At 37.3% G+C, this 25,626-nt stretch overlaps 2 protein-coding genes across 13 annotated transcripts in view; one reads left to right on the top strand and one right to left on the bottom strand.

Annotated features, from left to right (window-relative positions):
• The window catches only part of LOC137241108 (uncharacterized), a 471,192-nt gene extending 449,692 nt beyond the window's left edge, over positions 1-21,500 (bottom strand). For 5 of the 9 annotated variants that reach the window (XM_067768339.1, XM_067768338.1, XM_067768342.1 and 2 more), the window contains exon 1: positions 16,934-18,144. The gene's annotated coding sequence lies outside the window, so the exon portion shown is untranslated. Of the gene's footprint in view, positions 1-16,933; positions 18,147-20,897 lie in introns of those variants that run through there. The other 4 variants (XM_067768343.1, XM_067768341.1, XM_067768346.1 and 1 more) reach the window with 2 other exon arrangements.
• eys (eyes shut) overlaps positions 1-25,626 on the top strand; it is a 457,691-nt gene extending 432,065 nt beyond the window's left edge. For all 4 annotated transcript variants that reach the window (XM_067768337.1, XM_067768335.1, XM_067768336.1 and 1 more), the window contains exons 13-14: positions 5,579-6,091; positions 20,935-25,626. In XM_067768337.1, the coding sequence (XP_067624438.1) occupies positions 5,579-6,091; positions 20,935-21,122 (701 nt within the window). In that variant the 3' untranslated portion in view covers positions 21,123-25,626. The remainder of the gene's footprint in view (positions 1-5,578; positions 6,092-20,934) is intronic.

Genomic DNA, 25,626 nt, shown 5'->3' with positions numbered 1-25,626 from the left:
CCTGCAAGAAAATTCAGGAAGCAGATTTTATTAAACCTACCTCCATCATAAGAAGACAGGTAAAAGAAATGTTTAAGCTCGCAAAGACCGCGGAAAGCGAAGCGTGTCGGGACGAGTACAGGGATCTACTGAGGATCTACAAGCGCGAAATTACCAGGGTGAAGAGAAACTCATGGAAAAGTTTCTGTACGGACATAGAGTGCTCCAGCGAAACAGCACGGTTGAAAAAAGTCCTAGCAAAGGGAAGCATAGTCCAGGGACTAATAAGGAAAGAGAACGGGGAATGGTCACGTAATAGTGAGGAATCCCTTGGGGTGCTTCTCGATACACATTTCCCATCGGGAGACGGTTTAGAGGAGCCAGCAGACATCACTCACACTTCGATCACGGAGCTAGTAGTGCCGGGCTTGGTGACCGATACCAAGATCGAGTGGGCAGTGAAGACGTTTTCTAAGTTTAAATCGCCGGGCCCAGATGGTATATTCCCGGCCATGCTACAAGTCTCAAGTAGGGCGGTCGTGGAATCGCTTAAAATAATATTCGATGGGTGCATCGACTGAATCATGTACCGCACTCTTGGAGAACTGCTCGTGTAGCTTTTCTACCAAAGGCGGGGAAGATCGGTCACATGTATTCCAAAGACTATAGACCCATTAGCTTAACATCATTTCTGCTCAAAACTTTTGAGAGGCTGATAGATGTGTACATAAAGTCCAACGTGGATGAAAATCTGCTCTCCACAACACAGCATGCGTACACCAAAGGCAAGTCGGTAGACACCGCATTGCATAGGGTGGTAATAAGCATAGAGAAATCCCTGAAATATAAGGAGTATGCTCTAGGAGTCTTCTTGGACATTGCCGGGGCTTTCAATAATGTTGCAAAATGGGCGATTATGGATGGTCTTAATTGCATTAAATTACATCCTGCCTTAATCAGATGGATCGGCTGCATGTTAAATTGCAGAAAGATTAAATCACAATGGGGATTGTACGAGGCCACGAAATCAGTGGACAGGGGCACGCGGCAGGGAGGGGTGCTATCACCTCTGCTGTGGACGCTGGTCATCAACCAACTGCTCAGGCAATTCGATGAGGGACCCGTAAAACTTACGGCTTACGCAGATGATGTTGCAATTGTCATAAGTGGAAAGTGCCTTCCAACGATTAGTTCTTTGATGGATCGGGCGCTTCGCGATATTCATACCTGGGCATCTAATGTCGGGTTGAAAGTCAATGCGGAGAAGACGGATATGGTCTTGTTTACAAAGAGGTACAAGGTCCCAAATTGGACCAGGCCTAAGTTAGGAGGGGTGACCTTACAGGAAATATTTAGGAATCATCCTAGACAGTAAGCTGTCATGGAAGCTCAACGTGGAGGAGAGGGTCAAGAAGGCCTCAACGGCACTCTATGCATGTAAAAGAATGCTGGGGTGTACGTGGGGCCTATCGCCCTCTCTTTCTCATTGGGTTTTTACAGCGATTGTAAGCCCTATTCTATACTATGCAGTTCTTGTTTGGTGGAAAGCCACACAAAAAACAACATACCTCAAAAAATTAGAGGGAGTATGCAGACTATCGATGCTTAGCATTACGGGAGCCCTGAAAACAACCCCGACGGCTGCACTGTATGCCATTTTGCACATCCCACCTGTAGACCTGGTAGCAAAGAACAAAGCGTTAACGACCGCAACCAGGCTCGGTGCTTCGGGGCAGCTTGAGCGCCGACCATATGGCCATAGTAGTATAGCGTCATCAATCACAAGACGAACAGACTACATGATTCCCTATCTGCGCTTCGAGGGAGATCTTAAGGCCACAATAGAGGTGGACGGTTGGCGCAAGGGTGCGCAAACGGCGGACGAGGCGATACATGTGTACACCGATGGTTCCAAAGTATTGGAAGGAGTAGGGTCTGCGGTATACTGTGCTGATCCGGAAATAAGCAGATCCTACAGGCTGCCGGATTACTGTAGCGTTTTCCAAGCGGAAATATTAGCCGTAACCAAAGCAGTAGAAACCCCGGAAGAGAATAGCTTAAGCTGCAACCGTGTTAACTTTTATATTGACAGTCAAGCAGCAATTAAGGAAATAATCTCGCATAGCACAGCAGCTAAATGCGTGTTAGAGTGTAAGCAGTCTCTGGAGAGAATCGGGACAGGGAGAAGCATAGATCTATATTGGATCCCAGGGCATATGGGAATAGATGAGAATGAAAAAGCGGACGAACTAGCTAAAAAGGGCGCATCCCTTGAAGCTTGCTCCGTAGATGTCCCAATTAGATTGGGCGAGATTAAGCGAAGGCGAGAGGTGCACATGATCGACCAAGCGGGAAAGGCGTGGGTTCAAGCGCGGGGCTGTAAAGTGTCGAAGATTATGTGTAGGTCTTACAACCTTAGACTAACACAGTTGCTCCTATCATTAAAAAGAGAGGACTGTAGACTCATGACGGGTATTCTGACTGGACACTGCCTTCTGGCGACACATGTCTTTAAACTAGGCTTGGTCAGTGATAGCAGATGTAGGAAGTGCGGGTTGGAGAAGGAAACGATCGAGCACGTTCTGTGCTCGTGCCCTGCACTTGCCAGGCTAGGACTCCAGCTATTAGGAGTGATACAGCTGTAAGATCTAGAAGCAGCAAGTGGAGGACGGAGTTATTTTATAACATAGGTCCTAGTTTTTGATAGGGTTTTTCAGTTTGGTCGTTAAAACAAACTTCTGGTAACACTACGGACTCAATCAGTCTATGTGAGGTCCTCATGGACCGGCCAGTTCAACCTACCTACCTACCTCCATCATACGCGACAAAGTGAGCTGTTAGCAGAATACATCTTAAAGTCTGGTTTTTTGTAAAAAAAAACAAAAACGTCTTAGATTATTTGAGCATGACTTTCCAATTGCGATTATAGAGTCCCCGATCCGGTCACTTCCCACCTTAGCACCCCTCTCGGTATCATCGCCGAAAATCCACTTATCCTGTGAGTGAAAATACTCAATCATCTTGGATCATTGCGCACTCAGAACACGCATCAGCCATGAGCCGTCATAAGCACTCGGAATCACACGGTGACCCGATAATATCACAAGCTACTAAGAGGCCACCATATGCATATGATACGAACGGCACTGCAATTCATGCTCCTGTCACTTCTAACGACGGGCAACAACTGTTACCCTCAACATCTCCTTCAAACACTAAAATTGTGCCATTAAACTCAGCCTTTCGTTCATAGTATATGTATCCTACCTTTACAATTGGTACCAATACAAATTGGCACAAGAAGGTCCTCCCCTTACATTCATCGGCATTGACGCAGTGCCAAAACAATTATACTTCCTATTAGATTGCTTAGTGTTTCACTTCGACAGGCTCATCAACCGCGTCGGTCGCACCCTGCGTACCACAATACGGGGCTATGAACTTTGGTGGCCACAGTCCCTTTGAAGCAGAATAAATAAATAAATAAGCTTTGGTTTTAATTGACCCATAGACGATAGGGCTATCTGTGTTCCTCCGAGGGTAGCCTTAGGAATGCGATGCAGAAGAGGCTAGTTTTGATGTCTCCTAGAGACTTTGACGCTAATTTTTCCTTCGCTAGCAACTGCACTCGCCTTGTCAGTGGCAACAACTGTGTTATTGCTCCTTACAGAAAGCTTCTTACAGGAGCCAGTAACACAGTTTTCGTTCTTTTACACATCTTGACTGATTTGGGTGGTACCAGTGAATTGCTTCCGTCTGTATCCATTGAACTCAGTATTGTGAAGTATTAGGAGGAAGCAGACGCACTTTTCTGCCTGACCTTCAATTTCTTCATTTTCCTTTTTTTCCTCTTTCGGCACACGTAAATGTTGAGGAACAAGCTAGAACTTATTGGAGATCTGCGCTATCCTACTGCTAACATGGTAAGCAGTCCAACAGTCAGAAAAAGCTAGTCTTTGCGATGTCAGCCAAGCTCACTACTCGATTCCCCATATAAACATCAGCTTTAGAAACTCTGCTGCCAAATGCTGCTGTAAGGAGAGTGATGGAGAGCTTTTCTGACAGCGATCTCAATTATATCACTTTTCACCTCTACCTTGCCGATTAGCGATGGTTGGAGCGGCTACAGGAAGAAGTCTACTTCTAGCTGATCCCATTTTCAACAGGACACGGACACTTACTTAAATAATACCAGAGAATGAGAAAGCTTGAAAACTCGATCCACCTACACTGCTGAAAGAAAAGCGAGGTACGCCACACATTTTTCGCATGCGAAGTCTTCGTTCAGCAACGAAGGTAGGTAGAAGAAACATTTAGCGACTAATCCCCCATCAGTGTGATCAATAACATGATCTGCGGGTGTGGGTAGCCCTTCAAGAGAATAGTAAGTTCTTCCCCGTAGACGCGCGAAGGTGAGGCTTATATATATCGGCCACTGTATACGGCATATCCTCCTTCCACGAAACCCGTACAAAAAATATCGAACTTTAGTGATTTGTCGTCTCTCTTTGGATGGATGTCCGCAAGATAGTGTGGATGTCACCACAACCTCAAAATGAATTTTGTTAATGAAACTCTGCAAACCAAATGGCGAGTATGCCCCAACAGTTATTAAGGAAGTATCGGAGCAAAGGAAACCCTCATTACAATTGGCGCCCGAGCACGAACGAAACTATGGACATGGCGAGTATACCCCAACAGTTATTAAAGAAGCATGGGGCAGGCGAAAGCTTCTTTACCAACATTTTCGAAAAGACTCGAAAAATCGATAAAATTTTCCAAATATTTCGAACTTTCTATTTGGAACTCTCTGAATTTACTTAAGTATGAAGCCTAATCGATTTTAGTCTAGCAAAGTACATATAACTGGATTCTCAAAATTCACATTGATTTCTGACAATTTTTCACCGAAGGAAGTTTGAATTTGTCTTCCATTTAAAAGAAAATTGTTCACACTTCGTATGGAGGAAAATCTAAAAATCCCTCTTGAAAAAATGTTCAAAAATGCATGCGAGTATTGAGAGACCTACGACTTTTACTCTGTTGGACTAAAATGTCTAGACTACAAGATTGCGTACTCAAAAAAACTCAGTGAACTCCAAAAAAAATTCGAAATTTTCGTAAAATTTTCTTGAAATTCGAATTTTTTCGAAAACGCTTTTGAGATTGGTTTGCATAGCTAAAATATCGAAAATAAAATTATGAGAATTTTAATTGACGAAATTTGATTTGCCACTGCTTCTTTTTGTTCGTTGCTTTAAATTTCCTACTGGGTAGGTGCATTTCCAAGTGCAGGTATAAATATGCAAATAGATTGGCGACTGTAAGAAAAAACTTGTGGAAATAAAAAAGTTAATAAGCTTTTAATTGAACCTGCCGTCGGAGGCTGTGCACATCAACTTGTATTAAGTAGCTTCAAACACAAAACGTAATTTACTCATAACATAAAATTAAAAAATTACACTTTCACACACACAAATTATATATCGAGTGCAATTACATTATTTTTCTTTTTTCCTTTTTCTATCTCATTTTCACAATTTCCTGCACTTTCAACTTCTACACGCTTTTTGCCACCCAAACACCGCACCGCGACTAGCCATGAGTAAGCCTACAACGCCTAGCTTCCGTGGAAACAGTTACCTGATCTTACCACCGCCACGCATACCAATGAAAGACAAGCGCCGCGGTCCATCCATGTATGTGCGACCACGTGAAGCCATACAAGTTTCACTGAATTTCTCTACAATCGAACCCGATGGCCTATTATTGTGGAGCGAACATGATCGTAATAAGTTTTTGGGTTTAGGTTTGGAAAATGGACATTTGAAAATGGCGAGCAATTTATTGAATTCAAACAATGACACCGTGGAGATGCCATCAACTGGATTTATTACGGATGGTAGTTGGCATTTTGCCAAAATAATAATCGATCGTAGTCGTTTGGAATTACAATTTGATGGTGAAGTGATTTTCTCTGAGAAGGTGTTGGATGGTGCGGCGGCGACGTCATTGATCACAACACAGCGCAGCATATTGACGACGCGTCGTTCGTTTGCAACGCGTAGGGGTAAAGAGCCATCAATTACTTATGAGGATGTATTCTTTTTGGGTAAGTAAAAATAAGAATCTCTTTAAAATTAGCTTAAAACTACGCTAGAGAAGAAAGGTAAGAATTGCATGGTATATATATTTTTATTTTGGCAATGGGAAGGCCAATGGAAACTTTCCTATAGGTCGATAAGGAGTTGACTGCAAATTACCGACTGGTTCACAAAGATTATTATCTGCCTTATCTTATAACCCTACTGAAAAAGGCGTGCCAGTCGTTTCTTCTCTCTATCAACTCGCCAATTGGTGACACCAAGGGAGTTTAAATCGTTTTCCTCCAGGTTCTCCAGCGGAGTGGGGGCGGCCCTCTTCCTCTGCTTCCATAGGCAGGCTCCGATATAAACACTTTCTTAGCCGGAGCGGCATCTTTCATTCGCGAATGAAAGCCTTTATTTACTTTTACTTATTATATATGAGTGGCTCTGTACATGTGACAGAGGAAGGACCCGAGTCTTGTTAATGTAGTATAAGGAGATTTTCGGGATCTTAACTTGGTTGGTTGGGAGCTTATGAATTGGGTATCAAGTTGGAGGGTTTATACCAAGCACTTTTTTCTGGCAGCCGGTAAAACCAGTTTTTGGTGTATGAAATAAGTCATAGGAATCCTAGAAGCACAAACATAAACCTGTAGTGTACGAAGATGCTGCAGCTGCTGTGAGTTTCAACTTCTCTTAAATTACGATAGACGCTGTGGTGAAAATTTTCAACTCTGTAAATGTTTGAGGCTTTTAACAATTCTGCTCTTTGGAAACTTATAGTGGGAAGAACGAAATCTTTTGACGACCTTAAAACTTTCAGTACACGTCTCTACAATGAGCCAGGAGTAGTAAACTACCCTTAGGACTTGGAGCTCTACAAGATGAAGCTGGGGATATACACAACGAGAATGAAGAATGTCAAGCGGAACGTGTAAGGCTGCAATCAGTTTGCAAAGCTCAGAAAAATTCTCAAGAAATACTGCTCTGGTGGGGTGCTTGAGCGATGTTAATAATGGCTAGACGATTTATGCGCTGTTCATTCTTTAAAGACCTATGAAAGTCAGAGCCACAAAGCACACTTCCTGCGTAACTTTCAAGTTCTTTGGAGATTCTGCTGCTGGTTATCATTTACACCAATTGCCTTAAACTGGGTTACATATCAAAATCTGCAGCATTGTCAATGTCACTTTTATTCCAAAGGCTGGTAACAGCTCTGTTGTATGTCAAAAAGACTTCAGACCAGTAAGTCGCTCTTTGTTTGGAGCGTCTGATTGATCTGTTCACTCAAGACTGGACTCATTATGGGCTTCTATCGGGTACTGCAGTATGACTATTGCAAAGGCAGGGCAACGGAAACAGTTCTTCATTCAAGTGCAATTTGCCACGTAGGAGTGGGGTGGGCCATAACTGCAGAAAGAGTATGCAGAGGCACGCCGCAAAGGGGGATACGCAAGACAGATGTGCAGGAAAATCATAAAAAAGGAGGTGAAAGCACAGGAAGGACGAAAATCTAATACAGAAGAGAAAACAATAAAGAATCTACCGCATACACTAAGGAAAAACAATATTGTCAAAACGAAAGCGGACAAAGGAAACACCACTGTGCTAATCGAAAAAGAGAAATATATATCCAAAACCGAAGATCTCATAGAGGAAATGAAATGTCGTAGAATGTGAGAGGATCCCACAGATGAATACGAAAAACAAATCAAAGTTGCTATAAAAAATGCAACAAATATAGTAGATTCTAACATGGCACATAGATTGGTCCAAATGAACCCTTCGACTCCTCCCCTGATTGTGCTACCAAAAATCCACAAGCCGGACACGCCAATGAGGCCCATCACTAATTTTAAATCGGCACCATGTTACAAACTGTCCAAATATTTAAAATCGATATTGAAAAATAGTCTGGAGCTAAGGATCGAATATGCAATAGCTAACACACCAGAACTAATAGGGACTTGAGACCGTAGAGCTAACAAAGAACAGCAAATTGGTATCTTTTGACATAAAAGATTAACACCCATCAATACCACTATCAGAGAGTTTGGACATAGTTAGCTCAACAATAGTTCATAATACAAAAAAAAAGTGAAAAGTATGCAAATCGCAAATACGCTAAGATCCACTTTATGTCAAAACTATTTTCAATTCAACAATGAAATATATAGAAAAACAAACGGTCTTGGAATGGGAAGCCCCACATCAGCAATTCTTATGGAAGTGTTCATGCAAAATCTGGAAGAAAAGTACATACAGGAGCTGAAGTCCAAATTAGGCTTGTCATTTTATGCTAGATACGTGGATGACATAATATGCGTTTTAACTACTAATAACGAAGAGCTTGTTCCGGAGTACCTCAACAAGCAGCACGGAAATATACAATTTACAATGGAAACCGAAAAAGACGGAGGAATCAACTATCTAGACCTCACCATAAATATTGATAAAGAAGCTAAAAGATTTAACTATGACATATATAGAAACCCAAAGGCCACCGACACAATAATACATAATACCTCAAATCACCCCCAACAGCATAAAAATGCAGCATTAAGGCACTTGATAGATAGACTTGAAAGAACACCTATTCCACAAGAGGCATATAAGAGAGAACTTGAGGTCATATATAATATCGCTGCAAACAACGGATATAAAAAAGCACTAGTAGATTAGCTCAGAATGACAAATGGAGAACCAAAAAGAAATAATGAAAAGGAAAATAATAGCTGGACGACTATGACATATACTGGAAAAGCAACATATAAATTGGCAAACTTCTTAAAAAAATACAACATTAACACAGCATTCAAAACATCGAACAATCTAGGGCGAAAACTAAGAAAAAACACTAACTCAGAGGATCCGTTTAGCAGCCACGTCGTATACAAGCTTACCTGCGGATGCCAACATAGTTACATAGGATAAACAGGACGGCAAATAAGAACGAGGTTCAGAGAACATATTAGAAATTACAACAAAACAAGTAAGGAAGGTTAAGTTCGGGTGTAACCGAACATTACATACTCAGTTGAGAGCTATGGTGACAACATAAGGGAAAATAACCATGTAGGAAAATGAACCGAGGGAAACCCTGGAACGTGTTTGTATGACATGCGTATCAAATGAAAGGCATTAAAGAGTATTTTATGAGGGAGTGGGCCATAGTTCTGTAGGTGGACGCCATTTAGGGATATAGCCATAAAGGTTGATCAGGGTTGACTCTAGAATGCGTTTGTACGATATGGGTATCAAATGAAAGGTGTTAATGAGTATTTTAAAAGGGAGTAATCCTTAGTTCCATAGGTGGACGCCGTTTCGAGATAACGCCATAAAGGTGGACCAGGGGTGACCCTAGAATTTGTTTGTACAATATGGGCATCAAACGAAAGGTGTTAATGAGTATTTTAAAAGGGAGTGGGCCTTAGTTCTATAGGTGGATGCCGTTTCGAAATATCGCCATAAAAGTGGACCAGGGGTGACTCTAGAATGTGTTTGTACGATATGGGTATCAAATTAAAGGTATTAATGAGGGTTTTAAAAGGGAGTGGTGGTTGTTGTATAGGTGGTCGCCTTTTCGAGATATCGCCATAAAGGTGGACCAGGGGTGACTCTAGAATGCGTTTGTACGATATGGGTATCAAATGAAAGGTGTTAATGAGTATTTTAAAAGGGAGTAATCCTTAGTTCTATAGGTGGACGCCGTTTCGAGATATCGCCATAAAGGTGGACCAGGAGTGACCCTAGAATATGTTTGTACAATATGGGCATCAAACGAAAGGTGTTAATGAGTATTTTAAAAGGGAGTGGGCCTTAGTTCTATAGGTGGACGCCGTTTCGAAATATCGCCTCAAAGGTGGACCAGGGGTGACTCTAGAATGTGTTTGTACGATATGGGTATCAAATTAAAGGTATTAATGAGGGTTTTAAAAGGGAGTGGTGGTTGTTGTATAGGTGGTCGCATTTTCGAGATATCGCCATAAAGGTGGACCAGGGGTGACCCTAGAATTTGTTTGTACAATATGGGTATCAAAAGAAAGGTGTTAATGAGTATTTTAAAAGGGAGTAATCCTTAGTTCCATAGGTGGACGCCGTTTCGAGATGTCGCCATAAAGGTGGAGCAGGGGTGACCCTAGAATTTGTACAATATGGGTATCAAAAGAAAGGTGTTAATGAGTTTTTTAAAAGGGAGTAATCCTTAGTTCCATAGGTGGACGCCGGTTCGAGATATCGCCATAAAGGTGGGCCAGGGGTGAGCCTAGAATATGTTTGTACAATATGGGCATCAAACGAAAAGAGTTAATGAGTATTTTAAAAGGGAGTGGGCCTTAGTTCTATAGATGGACGCCTTTTCGAGGTATCGCAATAAAGGTGGACCAGGGGTGACTCTATACTTTGTTTGTGCGATATGGGTATCAAATGAAAGGTGTTAATGAGTATTTTTAAAAGGGAGTGGGCCTTCGTTCTATAGGTGTTCGCCTTTTCGAGATAGCGCCATAAAGGTGGACCAGGGGTGACTTCAGAATATGTTTGTACGATATGGGTATCAAATTAAAGGCATTAATGAGAGTTTTAAAAGGGAGTGGTGGTAGTTGTATATGTGAAGACGTTTTCCAGATATCGACCAAAATGTGGACCAGGGTGACCCAGAACATCTGTTGGATACCACTAATTTATTTATATATGTAATACCTGCCAAGATTTTAAGGGTTTTTTATTTCGCCCTGCAGAACTTTTTCATTTTCTTCTACTTAATATGGTAGGTGTCACAACCATTTTATAAAGTTTTTTCTAAAGTTATATTTCGCGTCAATAAAACAATCCAATTACCTTACCATGTTTCATCCCTTTTTTCGTATTTGGTATAGAATTATGGCATTTCTTTCATTTTTCGTAATTTTCGATACCGAAAAAGTGGGCGTGGTCATAGTCGGATTTCGTTCATTTTTCATACCAAGATAAAGTGAGTTCAAGTAAGCACGTGAACTAAGTTCATTAAAGATATGCCGATTTTTGCTCAAGTTATCGTGTTAAAGGCCATCCGGAAGGACAGACGGACGACTGTGTATAAAAACTGGGCGTGGCATCAACCGATTCCGCCCATTTTCACAGAAAACAGTTAACGTCATAAAATCTATGCCCCTACCAAATTTCAAAAGGGTTGGTTAATTTTTGTTCGACTTATGGCATTAAAAGTATCCTAGACAAATTAAATGAAAAAGGGCGGAGCCACGCCCATTTTGAAATTTTCTTTTATTTTTGTATTTTGTTGCACCACGTCATTACTGGAGTTTAATGTTGACATAATTTACTTATATACTGTAAAGATATTAAATTTTTTGTTAAAATTTTACTTAAAAAAATTTTTTTTTTTAAGTGGGCGTGGTCCTTCTCCGATGTTGCTAATTTTTATTAAGCGTACATATAGTAATAGGAGTAACGTCCCTGCCAAATTTCATCATGATATCTTCAACGACTGCCAAATTACAGCTTGCAAAAGTTTTAAATTACCTTCTTTTAAAAGTGGGCGGTGCCACGCCCATTGTCCAAAATTTTACTAATTTTCTATTCTGCGTCATAAGTTCAACTCATCTACTAAGTTTCGTCGCTTTATCTGTCTTTTGTAATGAATTATCGCACTTTTTCGGTTTTTCGAATTTTTGGATATCGAAAAAGTGGGCGTGGTTATAGTCCGATATCGTTCATTTTAAATGGCGATCTGAGATGAGTGCTCAGGAACCTACATACCAAATTTCATCAAGATACCTCAAAATTTACTCAAGTTATCGTGTTAACGGACGGACGGACGGACGGACATGGCTCAATCAAATTTTTTTTCGATCCTGATTATTTTGATATATGGAAGTCTATATCTATCTCGATTCCTTTATATATGTACACCCAACCGTTATCCAATCAAACTTAATATACTCTGTGAGCTCTGCTCAACTGAGTATAAAAATACGAAATCCAAACATTATACCCGAGTCTAACTTCGCGAATCACATGGTCGAGAATGAATGTTCAATAAAACAGTTAGGGTAATTCCCATACAAGCAAAAGGCCGACGTCTCAACGTACTAGAAAACATGGAAATCTACAAACAGAAGACATTCGACGGTAGAATAATAAACAAACAGATAAACACAATATCTGACACAATATTCGAGCCTTTAAAACTTGTTTACAAGAAACAAAGTAATCACACAGGTACAACAGACAAACACACAACAACAAATAAACACAAAACAATTAACACACCAAAAGAACAAACCCACAAAGAAGGTCAACCGACTAGAATTACGGATATTTACCTACCCCAGTCAGCCACACAAATCGATTAGTAAACTACCCTCGGTTCTGAATGAACACAAAGCAATGAACACATACACATAACTAGATATATACAAGCATCCAATTTTGACATAACTGCTCATGTACCTACGAACTATAAATACAGGACAAACGGCAACAACAGATCAGAACGAAAATCGACACTGATGATGGCACAACGCCGAAACCGGTTTGTCTCAAAACCAAATTTGACAACTGATGACGGAAAATCGTTCGTATACATCATTTATCCACCCTGTCGGAAAACCAACAAAACAAGATAAGACGGATACTGTCTCCTTTACTTGGTGGTGTAAAAAAAGTCAGTGGTTGCATACGCAGATGGTGAATGTTCTGGACACCCTGCGCCATGTACTGCAATTCTATTTGGACATGGTGAATTGGTGGGCTGAGTCATATGTACGATGTCAACCCTAGCAAAACTGAACTAGTTTCTTATATTAAGTGATTTAAGGCTTACAGGCCTTTCTATATAGGAAGAGTAACTTTGGTACTTTCTTTTAGGGTTCAATATCAGTGAACTATACTGAGCAGGAAGTTGTCTTGGACATTCATTGTTGACATTAGGGCTAGGGAATCCTCGATTGCCTTGTTCTGCTGAAAGGGGGCGATCCAAAAGAGCTGTGCCGTTCGACAAGGATCGTGTAGTGGATTTACTCCTCTATGGGTTTTTTGTCTAAAGCTACATTCGGTGGATACTTGGGTCAAAGCGACTTTGGCCCGGTCGCTGATCAGTATTTGTGATATGGGCTACCGGCTATCTGACGTCGGAGACTCGCATTCTTGCCATCTTCGACGCTTTACCTTCCAGTACAGACCATTGTTTAGGTTTAGAAGGTTTTCGGGGGGACTTTCTGTCAAGATGTCGGTGTAAGTCGCAAGTTCAATCTGCAGTACATAACTGTAGTATCTGCTAAGCCAAAATCGCGGCGATTAACGGCGCTCTTCTAGCTCAATTGCGGTGCAATCGAAGATGGTCTGAGAGTGCCCGAACTCGCGTGCGATTGCCTGGCTTTCTGTGTGCATCGAACTCTAGTTCCATTTCATCGACCGCACTCCCATATCAGTGTCTTTTTTTTAATTGAAAAAAAAAGCTAGGAAATATATTTTAGGTTAATTTTCCTTTCATTGTCCCACTGTCGCTGCAACTTTCTTGGAAACCGGCAAAATAAATTACTTCACATAAACAAATGCATAATAACAAATCTATCAAATCCTTCATATAGCTGAGATACTTACACACACACGCGCATAGGTAAATACAAACATAAATCATAAGCTTAAATAGCATTAAAAAAGACAAAAAACAAATGACAAATTGGCAGCTGTTGGCTACTTTATTTGAGGCTGACACTTCATCTTCTTACCTCCTCTTTCGCTTACAGATGACAAAAATGCCAACACGCGCATGCGCACATTGCAGCTCTTCAAAACTTTACGAGCCAAGCAAAGTTCGAAAAGTTAGAAAGTTGCCATTAATATTCAAATATTTTTCATTGTTTGGTTGTATGAGAGTTCGATGAGAGGTTTTAATTGTTTATTCACACCAACTGCCAGTGGATGTTGTTAATAAACGAAATTCCTTGCAATTTGTATGCGATTTGTTTTTTCTTTACGTTTTTCGCAAATAATTGACTAACTTTATTTTTATCTTTTTGGAACGAAACGTGAATAAAAGCCGATAAGATTAACTGCCCGCGATTGATCAACCCAATACTTTGCCAAAGCAGTCAATAACAATCCAACAGCTGTTTGACTTGGCATAGATGGGCACTTTGCGCAACTGGTAATGTAATATAAGTTGCATTACCAGTAAAATTTTACTGATCTAATACGAATGCCAGTAGATACTTAATAGCCGTGCTTTTTTACATGTGTATAAATCTACATTTGCGGGTATAAAAACGCTTATCATCACTTAGATAATGTTTAGGTGACACATTTATCGGCAGTGGTTAAATAACTCGCTACAAAACGGGTTGTGCTTAGTAGCGGAGACACGCACCTCTGCTGGTCATAGTGTATAACCTATAGCTGAATTGGTTACGATGGATCGTGAACGCACTTACATTTCGGTCATAGAAGTAGAGAATAGTATAGAGATAAAAGTGAGAGACACATTTCAGTTGCAACTGAGTACAATGCATACTGCAGTTTAGCAGTACTAATTTTCTGCGCAACAATTTCGTAAGTGTAGATAATGTTATGCACTTGGCAGTCCATATAAAGTTTAAGTGTATATGTATGTAGATGTTAAAAAAAATCACAGCTAATATTTATAATTGTGATTTCACACTATTTCAGTGTTTCTTGTTAACAGTTTTGGTATTAATAATGCTAAAGAAATTGCATTACCTGAATTATTTAAGCTACCTTAGTTACCATTACAACAAAATTTAATTGATTTTCTTAAACAAACGCCAATAAGTGGAAAATATTTATAATTTTGTTTTTGTTGTTAGTTCAGTTCTAGAAGGAATCAGAGCTTCGATATTGGCAGTTCTATTTGCATTATCTTAATTATACTAATTTCCGTTAACAGTAAAATTTAATTGGTTTCCAAATACAAATGACAGTAGGTAGTCACGATTTACAATTTTGCTTTTGCTTTTGGTTCAGTTCAAGTAAAGAGTTTTGGTATTGAAAATGCTAAAGAAAGTGCATTACGAAGATTTTTTTAATTTGCATTACCAGTAAAATTTAACTGATTTTCTAATGCAAATTTCAATAGGCAATAATTATCTATAATTTGGTTTTTATTATTAGTTAAGTGCTTCTAGCAAGCAGAGTTTGGTATTAGTAATTCTACTAAATTTGCATTACCTAGATTATTTTAATTACTTAATAATTTAAAATCGAAAAGCCGTTTGTCGTATGAAACTAAAACTGTTAAATTTCAAAGCAGCGTCACGTACAATGACCGAATATCTTTAAACCTATTAAACTTTCTGACAGCTCGTTTATCGAAGCCGAAGCTTTATCTGATCTATGAATACTCGGAAGGTCTGCAGGACAGGTAGTCATATTCTCTTACAAACTTTGACATTACACTATAAAATATCGGCTTATCTTCTAGATATGATCAGAAACTTATGGGGTATGATTCTTTTTTACCTTCTTCATTGACTATTACCCAAAGGGTTATAAAAAGGCAAAGAATTTCAGAGCCGTCTTTAGTCTCATATTTTAAAAAGCTTGGAATCTTATCGGTAGGTTGGATAGCTCGGAGCTGTATAAAACACAACATGCTTATCTGAAAGGCCACTCGAAGAACAACCATTTAACGCCAGACCACTTTCTTTGACTAACATTTGCTGAATATTGTCCTCTTACTCCTCATCCTGACAGCTTGTGCAGAGGGAACTTGATGTTATGCGCCATCGTCAAAGAATTGGTGCAATAGCAAAGTGACAAAGAAGTGAAGACACTAGTAAAAATTCTTAATTTTCTCCACAAATCTAGGAAAAAGACCTTGACACCTCACAATCAACCCTTACAGTGGCGCACGAAGCTGTGCGCCTAGTTTATGCTCATTTCCGAAGCTTAGCTTACACTACTTCTGTGCCAGGAGAGCCAACAAAGGGAGACACTGAAATACCTTATGGATGCCAGCGATGCTCGATACTTTCGAACGATAACCGATTAGATTCGAATGCGTTTAAAGCAATCTGACAGTCAACGAACATAGGTATATTGGTCTCTGGGACTGTACTGCTTTGGAGCAATGCAGCAGTTCTCTCTTTGGCTGAGATTTCCGCCTGGAGCACATTGAAAGAATGGCACCCATAACCTTTTTCTATTTTTAAGCCGTGTGTATAGAGTGCAACACCCTTCCCATTCTGTGCCTGGAAGTCAACAACTGCCGTAATATATTTAGCCCGTAAAGGACATTAAGTCAGATTTTGAATCGTTTAATGGACCCCTAGCCGTGCCATCTTACATCGTAGTGTGTTCTTAGTCCATTATTTTCAAAACTATTGGTTTATTCGGATATCGATCCAGTACGCTGTGAAAAATGGCTATCCCTTTGAACCTTCTTGCAGGTAACCCAACTCCTCCTTGCGTGAGGAGCTTTGGGTCGCCAGAGCCTTGCCTGCTAAATAAGCAGAATTCGCAAATGTATTGCTCACTATACTTGGTATTTTCGAGCATACCAGCCCCTGCACATATTCAACCTTTATTTGATTGCTTTTGTTTTTGTCTATCGTTTTCCACCGGAATAGTAAGAGGATTACACAATATGGTTCGGATGAGAGTTTTGCACATACCATGGATAAATACCCAGCTCATACCGAAGGCTTTTTTGCAAGTTTGATAAGCTGCTTGAGCTTTCTTTGATCTCGCCTCAACGAGAATCGAGGTCTGCCGGCATATTCGACGTGGATTATAACGAAGATGTATTGTGGTGGTGCCGTGTGGTAAAGAGAATTGAATTTTTTCACCAATAATTACTCACTTGCGCTATTCGCAACGGATCATAAAATTAGTACTATTCCTAAAGCACTTACTTCATATTCCTAGCATCCAAGTCTGATTTTGATCTTATTTCGCAATAAAAGTTGCACGCAGCCCACAAGCCTGATTCGCACATTCACAGCACTACTTTTCCGCCTGCGCTTCCTCTTCACTACACAATTTTGAGCTTGAAACGTGCGAGGCAATCACTTTTGCAATTCACATAAAACGCTGTTTTTTTTTTTGTTTCTTAGTATTGCATTTCACTTGGTCAGATTTCTTTAATTTAGGGCCACTAACCTTTTTGTATTTATTTAATTTCCACTTTCTCGGCATAAAAGAAGCTATTAATTATTTTTAATTATTACTTTTCTCTGCACTTAGTTATTTCTATCTACCGACTTCGTTCATTTGCAACACGACCTCATTGAACTCATCCCAACTTAAATGTAGGTATGAATGGATATTTTCTTAATCGCACAACGTATCGCACTCGCCGACACCGACCGACCGACCGCACTAACGTACTAACCTCACCAACTTTGGCCAGCTTAGCGATCTGCACTGTTTCTTGAACTTATCATTCTACGTTTTCGTTTTGTTTTTTTTTTTGTTTGTTTATCAATCAGCCAACCAAGCCAACACTCACGATCACCTGGCTCACCACTCACCACCACACACCGCACTCGCACGCTCTCGAACTTGCTTGGAACACGTTGAGATATTTAATCTTCGTCGTCTACTTGTGCGCATTCGTTTTGTTTAATATTTTTATTGTTTTGCTAATTCTTTTTTTTTTTTGTTTTGTTCTTTTCTGGCTCCATGAGGAATGCATCTCACTCAAACTCATGCACACACTCTATCTCACCTGTGTCTCTTTGTCTGTCTCGATCGCAATTTTCTTGTAGCGCTCTACAATTCATTTAGTTTATCCGGCAGCCATTCTATTTCTTGATTGGTACTTTGTAAGTTGTCTGTGTGTGGCTTAACTCAAGCTTGAGTTTGTATTTTGTGCTAGTCACATGAATCTGTCACCTACTATTCAAGGTTTCTGTGCCTCTTGCATCCTTTCCTCATACAAATTTCGTCTGGTTTTTTTTCACGCTTTATTGCGCATGGTAGAAACATGACATACAACTCATGCCGAATTGTAAGCGACTTGCGATTGAATAGTCATATTTTATATGCGCTCCGATGTTGAAAACATGAATTTCCAAATACAAACTAAATTCTAAAAACAAGATATGAGCCCATACCTCAAAATTCTCATTAGGGGGACTCATGATAGCATATAAACTTATAAGGTGTAAAATTATATCCATTTAAACACGCGGTTATATGAACGCACCTAGTAATACTCTTGATAAACTTGATTGTTTTTCAGCTGTATTATTTCCAAAAAATTTTTTTTGATTGTTATACAAATTAAAAAATACCAAGATTAAGTGAAAAATCAAAACTAAAACGCCTTTACTTGCTGATGTTGGAGATTTTTGATGAAAATGCGTCTGTAATGTCTGCAAGGTTGCATTCCTTTGAGTTTACCGCGTTTACACAATGAAATGTGCGCGTAAATTTATACAAATTGTGTAAATGATTTTTCATACAAAATTTGACAGCTCGTGCGTAAACTAGATAAATTTATACGTTTACACACTTTATAAGGCATTTATACGGTTACATGAGTCCCCCTATTATGTCATAACTTCCATTTCCTCACATTGCCGCTCAGAGAAATAAAAAATTATTAATTTAACAGCTGTTTACGACCAATTGTTGATTTTGAGTAGGTAAGTATGTACAGCTGAGCTATGGCTTATACATACACATTGTTGAATTGTTGAAAATCGCGTTTGTTAAGTTGGGTTTGTTACGCGGCTGAACGATCGATAAAGTTGCTTAGCTGACCACAATTGCAATCGATGCGATATTTTCATGCTACTAGTCGACAGCGCAGTATGGAAAAAGCTTTTAGTATTTTTGAGAAGAAAATAGTTTTATAACAAAAGTTCTCATACTTGTGTTTCCTTTTTGGCCGTCAAACACAATCTGGTTAAACCTTAAAATTAAGTCTGTATGAGGCCAGTTCAACCTAACCTACTTTGCTTATCTGTTCTCCAAAACAAAATTTTAGATTTAACAGTACCACCTAGCATGAAAAAAAGCAAGGGGTAGGTAGTTAAAGATAAAAAAACGCAACTGAGCAATATATATTCGATGGCCGAAGGTGATTTAAAGAACGTACTAGCCAAGCAATGCCACTTATGTCAAGTTTTCAAGTGAGTAATTTCAAGGAACAAGCGTTTGACTGATACATTTCCGAACCAGTTTTAGCCTATCTGTCACTGGGGGGTAAAACCTTCGTCTCTTCCTATTTTACAGAATATCTTTGAGAATACCTCAGTTTAAAAGGTCAAAGCTTCTTTGTAAGGAGCTACTTCGCAAAAGAAGAGTACAGCAAAGCGTATCACGATGTATGGAGTAAGGAAAAGTTGAAAATGTGTTTGTCGTTTTCGACATTTCTATAAAATGAAGCGAAGTCGGACTTTTCTCTATTTGTCAGTGCTGAAACCCAAAAGCGTAATCGAGCTAGTGTGTGAGTACCTCACATAGACTGAACGTGTTCATATTTTAAGATAAGATTCCCTTTCAGGGACCATCCTTTTTGCTGCTTTTAACCCTGAAATCTTGAGTCCTAATAGCTAGGATATTAGCCTGGCAAGGGGAGACAGGAGCACAAAACGGGCTCCACCGTTTCCTCTTGTAACCCACACTGCCCACAACTGGTATCGCTGACGAGGACTGATTGTAAACCTTGAGACGCCAAAAGGCAGTTTCCAGTCAGAATTCCCATGATGAGCCTACAGTCTCTTAATAAGGGTTACTTTGTTAGTAGTATATCGCAACACCTGCTTATGATCTTCGATACTTTGCAGCCCTGTGCTTGTTTCCACGCCTTTTGTTTATCAAAGGCAAGCCCTATGGCTGCAAGAATGCGCAGTTCTGTCATTCTGATAGGCTAACCAATGCGACCCAGAAGTTATCCAAAACCATCTATAAACACCCATTCATCAAGAAGCTGAGCCAGTATCTCACCAAAATTTAACCTTGCCTAAAGATCCAATAATGTCATCGTATTTGACTGCAGCTCTTGTATATCCTCACCCTGCCACAATTGGTGGTATATGTATAGATAATAGATATTTGTCGTGAAACGAGGCTTCATTTCAGGATTTTTGCAGCCTCACTCAAGTTTGAAATACTATTGCTGTACCTTTCGAAAAAACATTTTCGCAAAACTAATTGGCTTTTATTAAAAGCAGTAAGCGTAATTTCTGGACGACAAGAACAAGATTTATTCAAAGTAGATGCCGCCTCAGCGATGCCCTGACGGTATTGTATAAATTGAGGCTCCTCCCTCAAATTGGTCTGATCCATGATATTATAGCCAATTTATGAGCAGATGATATGACTTATTTACCCAACTCACGCAATGAATGGACTGGTATTCTCCAACTTATTAAAAGGTCTATAGCTTTTATACGTCACATCCCTTCCACCTCACTCCTCCTTACATACGGAAGTGTGGGTCGCCACAGCCTCGCTCGCTTAATATGTGTGCAATTGTCACTGAAGCCTCTTCCTCTTCCAGTTCTCCCTCTTTTTCTCTCCTTCATAGCGCCCTCTCCATTTTTGTTTCTTCCTTTTTTACTCCTTCTTATAGAGGAACTATATGGCTCTCTTGCGATCAATTGCGCAGATGCGATTTTCTGAGTAACAGATAGGTGTTTTGTTTTTGTAGCAAAAACATACGAGACACCTTTTACCTAAAGAAACGGCGCCTGAACACGTGGTCGCTTTTTACAAAAAATGATGTAGGCATGGCAATTTGAGCCTTTTCGCAGTAGGTGCGTGGCATCGCCCACTTTTCCATAATAGTTAAGGACACACATTTTTTTTTATAATTAGGCATTTGTTTTACCTAGGATTAAATTTACAATTTTTATTACAACTTACCTTTTAAAACATGTTTTGTTCTTATTTTCTCCTTCAGGTGGCTTCCCCAATCAGGAGCTGGTGAGTGAACGTACGTTTGGACGCTTCAACGAACCATTCAAAGGCTGTTTACAAGATATACAATTTGGCGCCGAACCGAAAGCAGTCATCACAGACTTTTCACCTTACAAGGGTGAAAATATTGGCTCGTGTGATCTGCATGGGGATGAGCCGATCGTTGTATAGGAGAGGGAGGTGAATAATGACACGAACTAAAAAACAACAAAAGTAAAAGAAGAAAACATAAAGAAATTGTTTTATAAAAGGAAACCAAAAATATGTAAAGGCGATAATAACAAAAATTTATGAAACTTGCATATTTTTTTCTTTAATTGAGTAATAATAATCGATTTTTTTTTGTTTAATTGAAAATTTTAATTAAAATAAAAGAAAATTGGTTGCATATATAAAGAAACCAGTAAATTGGTAAAATTGTATGTTAAAACAATGTAAATTACAAATGAAACGAAAATATGAACAAAAATTAAAATGGGCAAGAGGAGAGCAACACTGAAAAAAAAGTTGAATATATAAACAACAAAGTTAAAACAATGAAGTAACAAAAAAATTTAACAATGTTTTATGATTAAGAAGCATTAGACATTTAAATAAATAGCTGACAGTTTAATAATAATGACATAAATTTAAAGAAAAAGTTTATAATTAAAAAAAAAAAATAAAAAATATTTGAAAATATAATAAAAAATTATAAAAAATAATAAAATTGGCATTTAAACTGGAATAATTTAATAATAATATGTAATAATTAAAACAAAGAATAATAATAAGTAAACAAACCAAAAAAACAAACAAAAATATATAAAAGAAATATTAAAATTATTAGAAAGTAGAACAAGGTATTTTGTAAATTTTATAAAAAATAAACATAATAAAAGAACATATTAAGCCATACTTGCGCTGAAATTGATAACAAATTTTAAAATATTTAGATTGTAGCGAAACAAAAAAAAACGTTTGGAAATAAAAATTACTTATAGCATATAGAGCAGCGTGACAAATGTATAATAACTAGAAAAAAAATATATATAATAAATTAAAACTAAATTAATAATAGGTATGAATAAGAAGACTAAACAACAAAAAACTAACATCAACAAAAAAAAAAACATATAAAAACAAAATTTTAAAAAAGAAAACCAGTAAGGAATTTTACAAAACGAATTAATATAGACTTTCCTCTCTCACATGCAAACATACATACATATTTAGTGCATATTTTTAGTGATATAGAACAAATCACACATACATAGACACATACTTATTAAAATTTATAGAACCAAATTAAAAGTTGATTGCAAATAATTAGCAAAAATATTATGTGGGCCATTCTATATCAAGACTACAATTGGTTGCAAACACCGCTACGCATCTCAGCCATAATCCCAGTCTGGGTAGGGTCTTGTGATCACCAATGATTTGGCTCTGCCACATAAATAACAAAAATAGTGTACTTAAAAAATTTAAAAAAAAACATATCGCAGTAGGTCCTAAACCATAATAGCCTAAGTAAAATATCACCCTGTTTCGGCACACAGTTCTAAAACGCTACAGCTAATCTAAAAATTTGCCGATCCTATGCTCAAATGGGGTGCTTTTGAAAGTAAATTTCATGTAAGCTTTCTCGAACCGCATTCAATCAAATTTAAAGGAAATTTTAGTAAAAAAATATTTTATTTTAAATGATAAAACAGGACCGAATTTTAATTAAAAAAAATAACCTCACATTTTTTGATACTAATTTTGAGCTTTTTTTGTAAAGGATTAACCATCGCATCTCCCTGAAAATAATGTCGCATCGGGGGTTAAGTGATAAAGTGGAAACACATTTTCATACATATACATATTTTTATGCAATTTTTTTCACTTTTATGTAACAAGAATTGCTGTGAATTCGAAAAATAAGAACAAAATTCCATGATATAGTATAGAATAGTTTTAAAAATTAATACAAAAACATGAATTTTCGGTTTTTGAAATTTTTTTCTTTAAATTGGAATACATTTTTTTTTAATATATTCAAATTTCATAGCTACATATATTTTCTTAAAATTTTCTTACTTTTGGCAGTAAAAATTAGCCAAAAGTAGTGCATTTTTTTATTTTTTTTTTTTTTTCAAATAAAATAAATTTTAGACTTAAACCAAAGTTTCAGCTAAATTAAAAGCTTACTGTTTTTAGAATTGTACAGTTAACTGTTAAAAATAAAATTTTTTTCGAACAGTGTTTAGATAAAAAAAAATTCAAAAACGTTTCCAATTTTTTAAAGATTTTGTACAGATGTAAACTTAGAATTATACGAAGAAAAACAGTTTCTTAATATTTTTTAAAGTCTTAAATCTAAAATTTAAAAAATTTCTGTCACATCAGAATTATATTCTATAAAATAAAATTTGTTTATATAAATTGTTTTCTTTTTTATTTTATAATAAAAAAATTTTCTACACCTGTTTTCATTCATAACAACAAGAACTAATCAAGAGATGGTCTATTTTTGTTTTTTAATGGATGAAGTTGTATAAAATAAAATATGGAAATTTTTATTTTATTTACATAAAAAATTTCAAATATCAAATATTTTATAAATTAAAGAGTTTTCTACACCCTTTTTTATATACATACATATATAACAGCAAAAACTAATCAAAATAAGATTGACAAAATTCACAGAAGGGTTTTTGACTTTTATGACTTAAAAATTAATCAACGAATTTTTTTTTCCAAAATTTTAAATATAAAAATCAAAAACGAGGATCCAGAAAAAAAATTTTAATTTTCCTTGACCAAACCACATTTCACGATAAACAAAAATTTTGAAAAACTGACATCCTAATCAAGAGCGTAATCAAAAATATCGATTTGACATAGAATGGCCCGTATACAGCAGTACTACTTTCTGATAGGTACTCACATTTATATTTGGAAAAAATTACTGCTAATTATACATAATAAATATAAGTAAATAATTGCAATATATACAAACATATATAAATATGTTACACTAAACTAAATTTATCGTTTAAAACAAATATTTGTTGAAATTTTGCTTTTTTTTAATGTTTCTGCATATATTTATAGTTTTTGTTGAAATTTTTGTTGTTAATTTAAATTTTTTATTAAACTATTATATATTAGTAAAGAGTCTCAAAACGCGTACCACCTTAAAACCGTTATACTGCCCCCTACTTCTGCCATTAAATCTTTAAGTATTATTATATTATTGAAGAATGGATTTCTTTACCTCTCTATAATTCTATGACCTCATATTGTATGTACGAGTATCTCTCTCTAACTCTTTCTATCTACATCACCACGGTAGATTATTTGAATTATATTTGATGTTTTTAACGTACATATTAGGGTGCTCGTAATTAAAAACTTAACCAACAATTCCCAGCTTATAAAGGGGTAGTTACAAAAAAAAAATATTCGAAATTTTAACGATTAGTAACTTAGCAAATAAAATAAACATGCGCCATATCCAAGCTAATAAGTTTCTTTCGCTCCACCCTAACACATCACTTCAAATTTTTATTAAAATGAAGCCATTTTGTTGCCTTGTAGTAGTTTTTTATTCAATTTAATCGAAAAAATGTAGATTTAAAAAAATAAAAATTTTTTTTAGTATACATAAATAAACATAGCCAAAAAATAAACATCGCTTATTTTACAGACTCCATATAAATTAAATAGCCCCAAATAATTCTAAGCCGCTAAATATTTGCTTAGTACTTATTAAAAAAAAACATAAATATATTTGAAGGCTTATAAGAACGAACAACTAATATCTAACCTGTTGAAGTAAATTTTAAAACAAAAAACAATACCATGTAATAAACAAAAATAAAATTTTAATAAATTTCGCAAAACTTGAAATCCCCTCTTTAGCAAAAAAAAACTCGTTTGATTTAGTTATGCAAAATATTATTGGCGCTTAACCGTTTAAAAGGTTATAGTCGTCCAACAAGGTGCGCCAGTCGCTTCTTCGCTCTGCCAACTGGCGCCAATTGGTTACACAAAGGAAGTTCAAATCGTTTTCCACCTCGTCGTTCCAGCGGAGTGGGGGCCGCCCTCGTCCTCTGCTTCCATAGGCGGGTTCCGATAGAAACACTTTCTTAGCCTGAGCGTCATCTTTCATTAGAATAAAGTGGTCTAGCCAGCGCAGACACTGTGTTTTAATTCGCTGGTTTATATTGATGTCTGCGTAAAGCTCGTACAGCTCAACATTAAATCGTCTTTGGTACTCGCCAACGCGTAGAGGTCCATAAATCTTTCGAAGAACTTTTCTCTCGAACACTCCCAGAGTCGCTTCTCTTTGCTCAATGACAGCAGGTACTTCGTTTTGTCCTCATTCACCTTTAAACCCATCTTTACCGCTTCTTTTTCCAGTTTGGAGTAAGCAGGACTAAAGGTGCGGCTGTTCAGACCGATTATATCAATGTTTAGTCCGATATTTATTATATAATTAATAATTTAAAAAATAATTACATACACATTTACATAGATTAAAAAAAACTTCTATACATAATAAAAAAATTTAAAAAAAATAGTAAACAAACAAAACTCTTATTGAAATACTAGTTAAAACTTTATAAAACACAGTAAACATATTTATATTTGTTTACATAAAACAATAATAAACACAACCAATATGTACTTCTATTATAAATAA

Source organism: Eurosta solidaginis, chromosome 2 (assembly GCF_040869045.1).
Source record: "Eurosta solidaginis isolate ZX-2024a chromosome 2, ASM4086904v1, whole genome shotgun sequence".
Taxonomy (NCBI): domain Eukaryota; kingdom Metazoa; phylum Arthropoda; class Insecta; order Diptera; family Tephritidae; genus Eurosta; species Eurosta solidaginis.
This window is presented reverse-complemented; position numbering and strand designations above follow the sequence as displayed.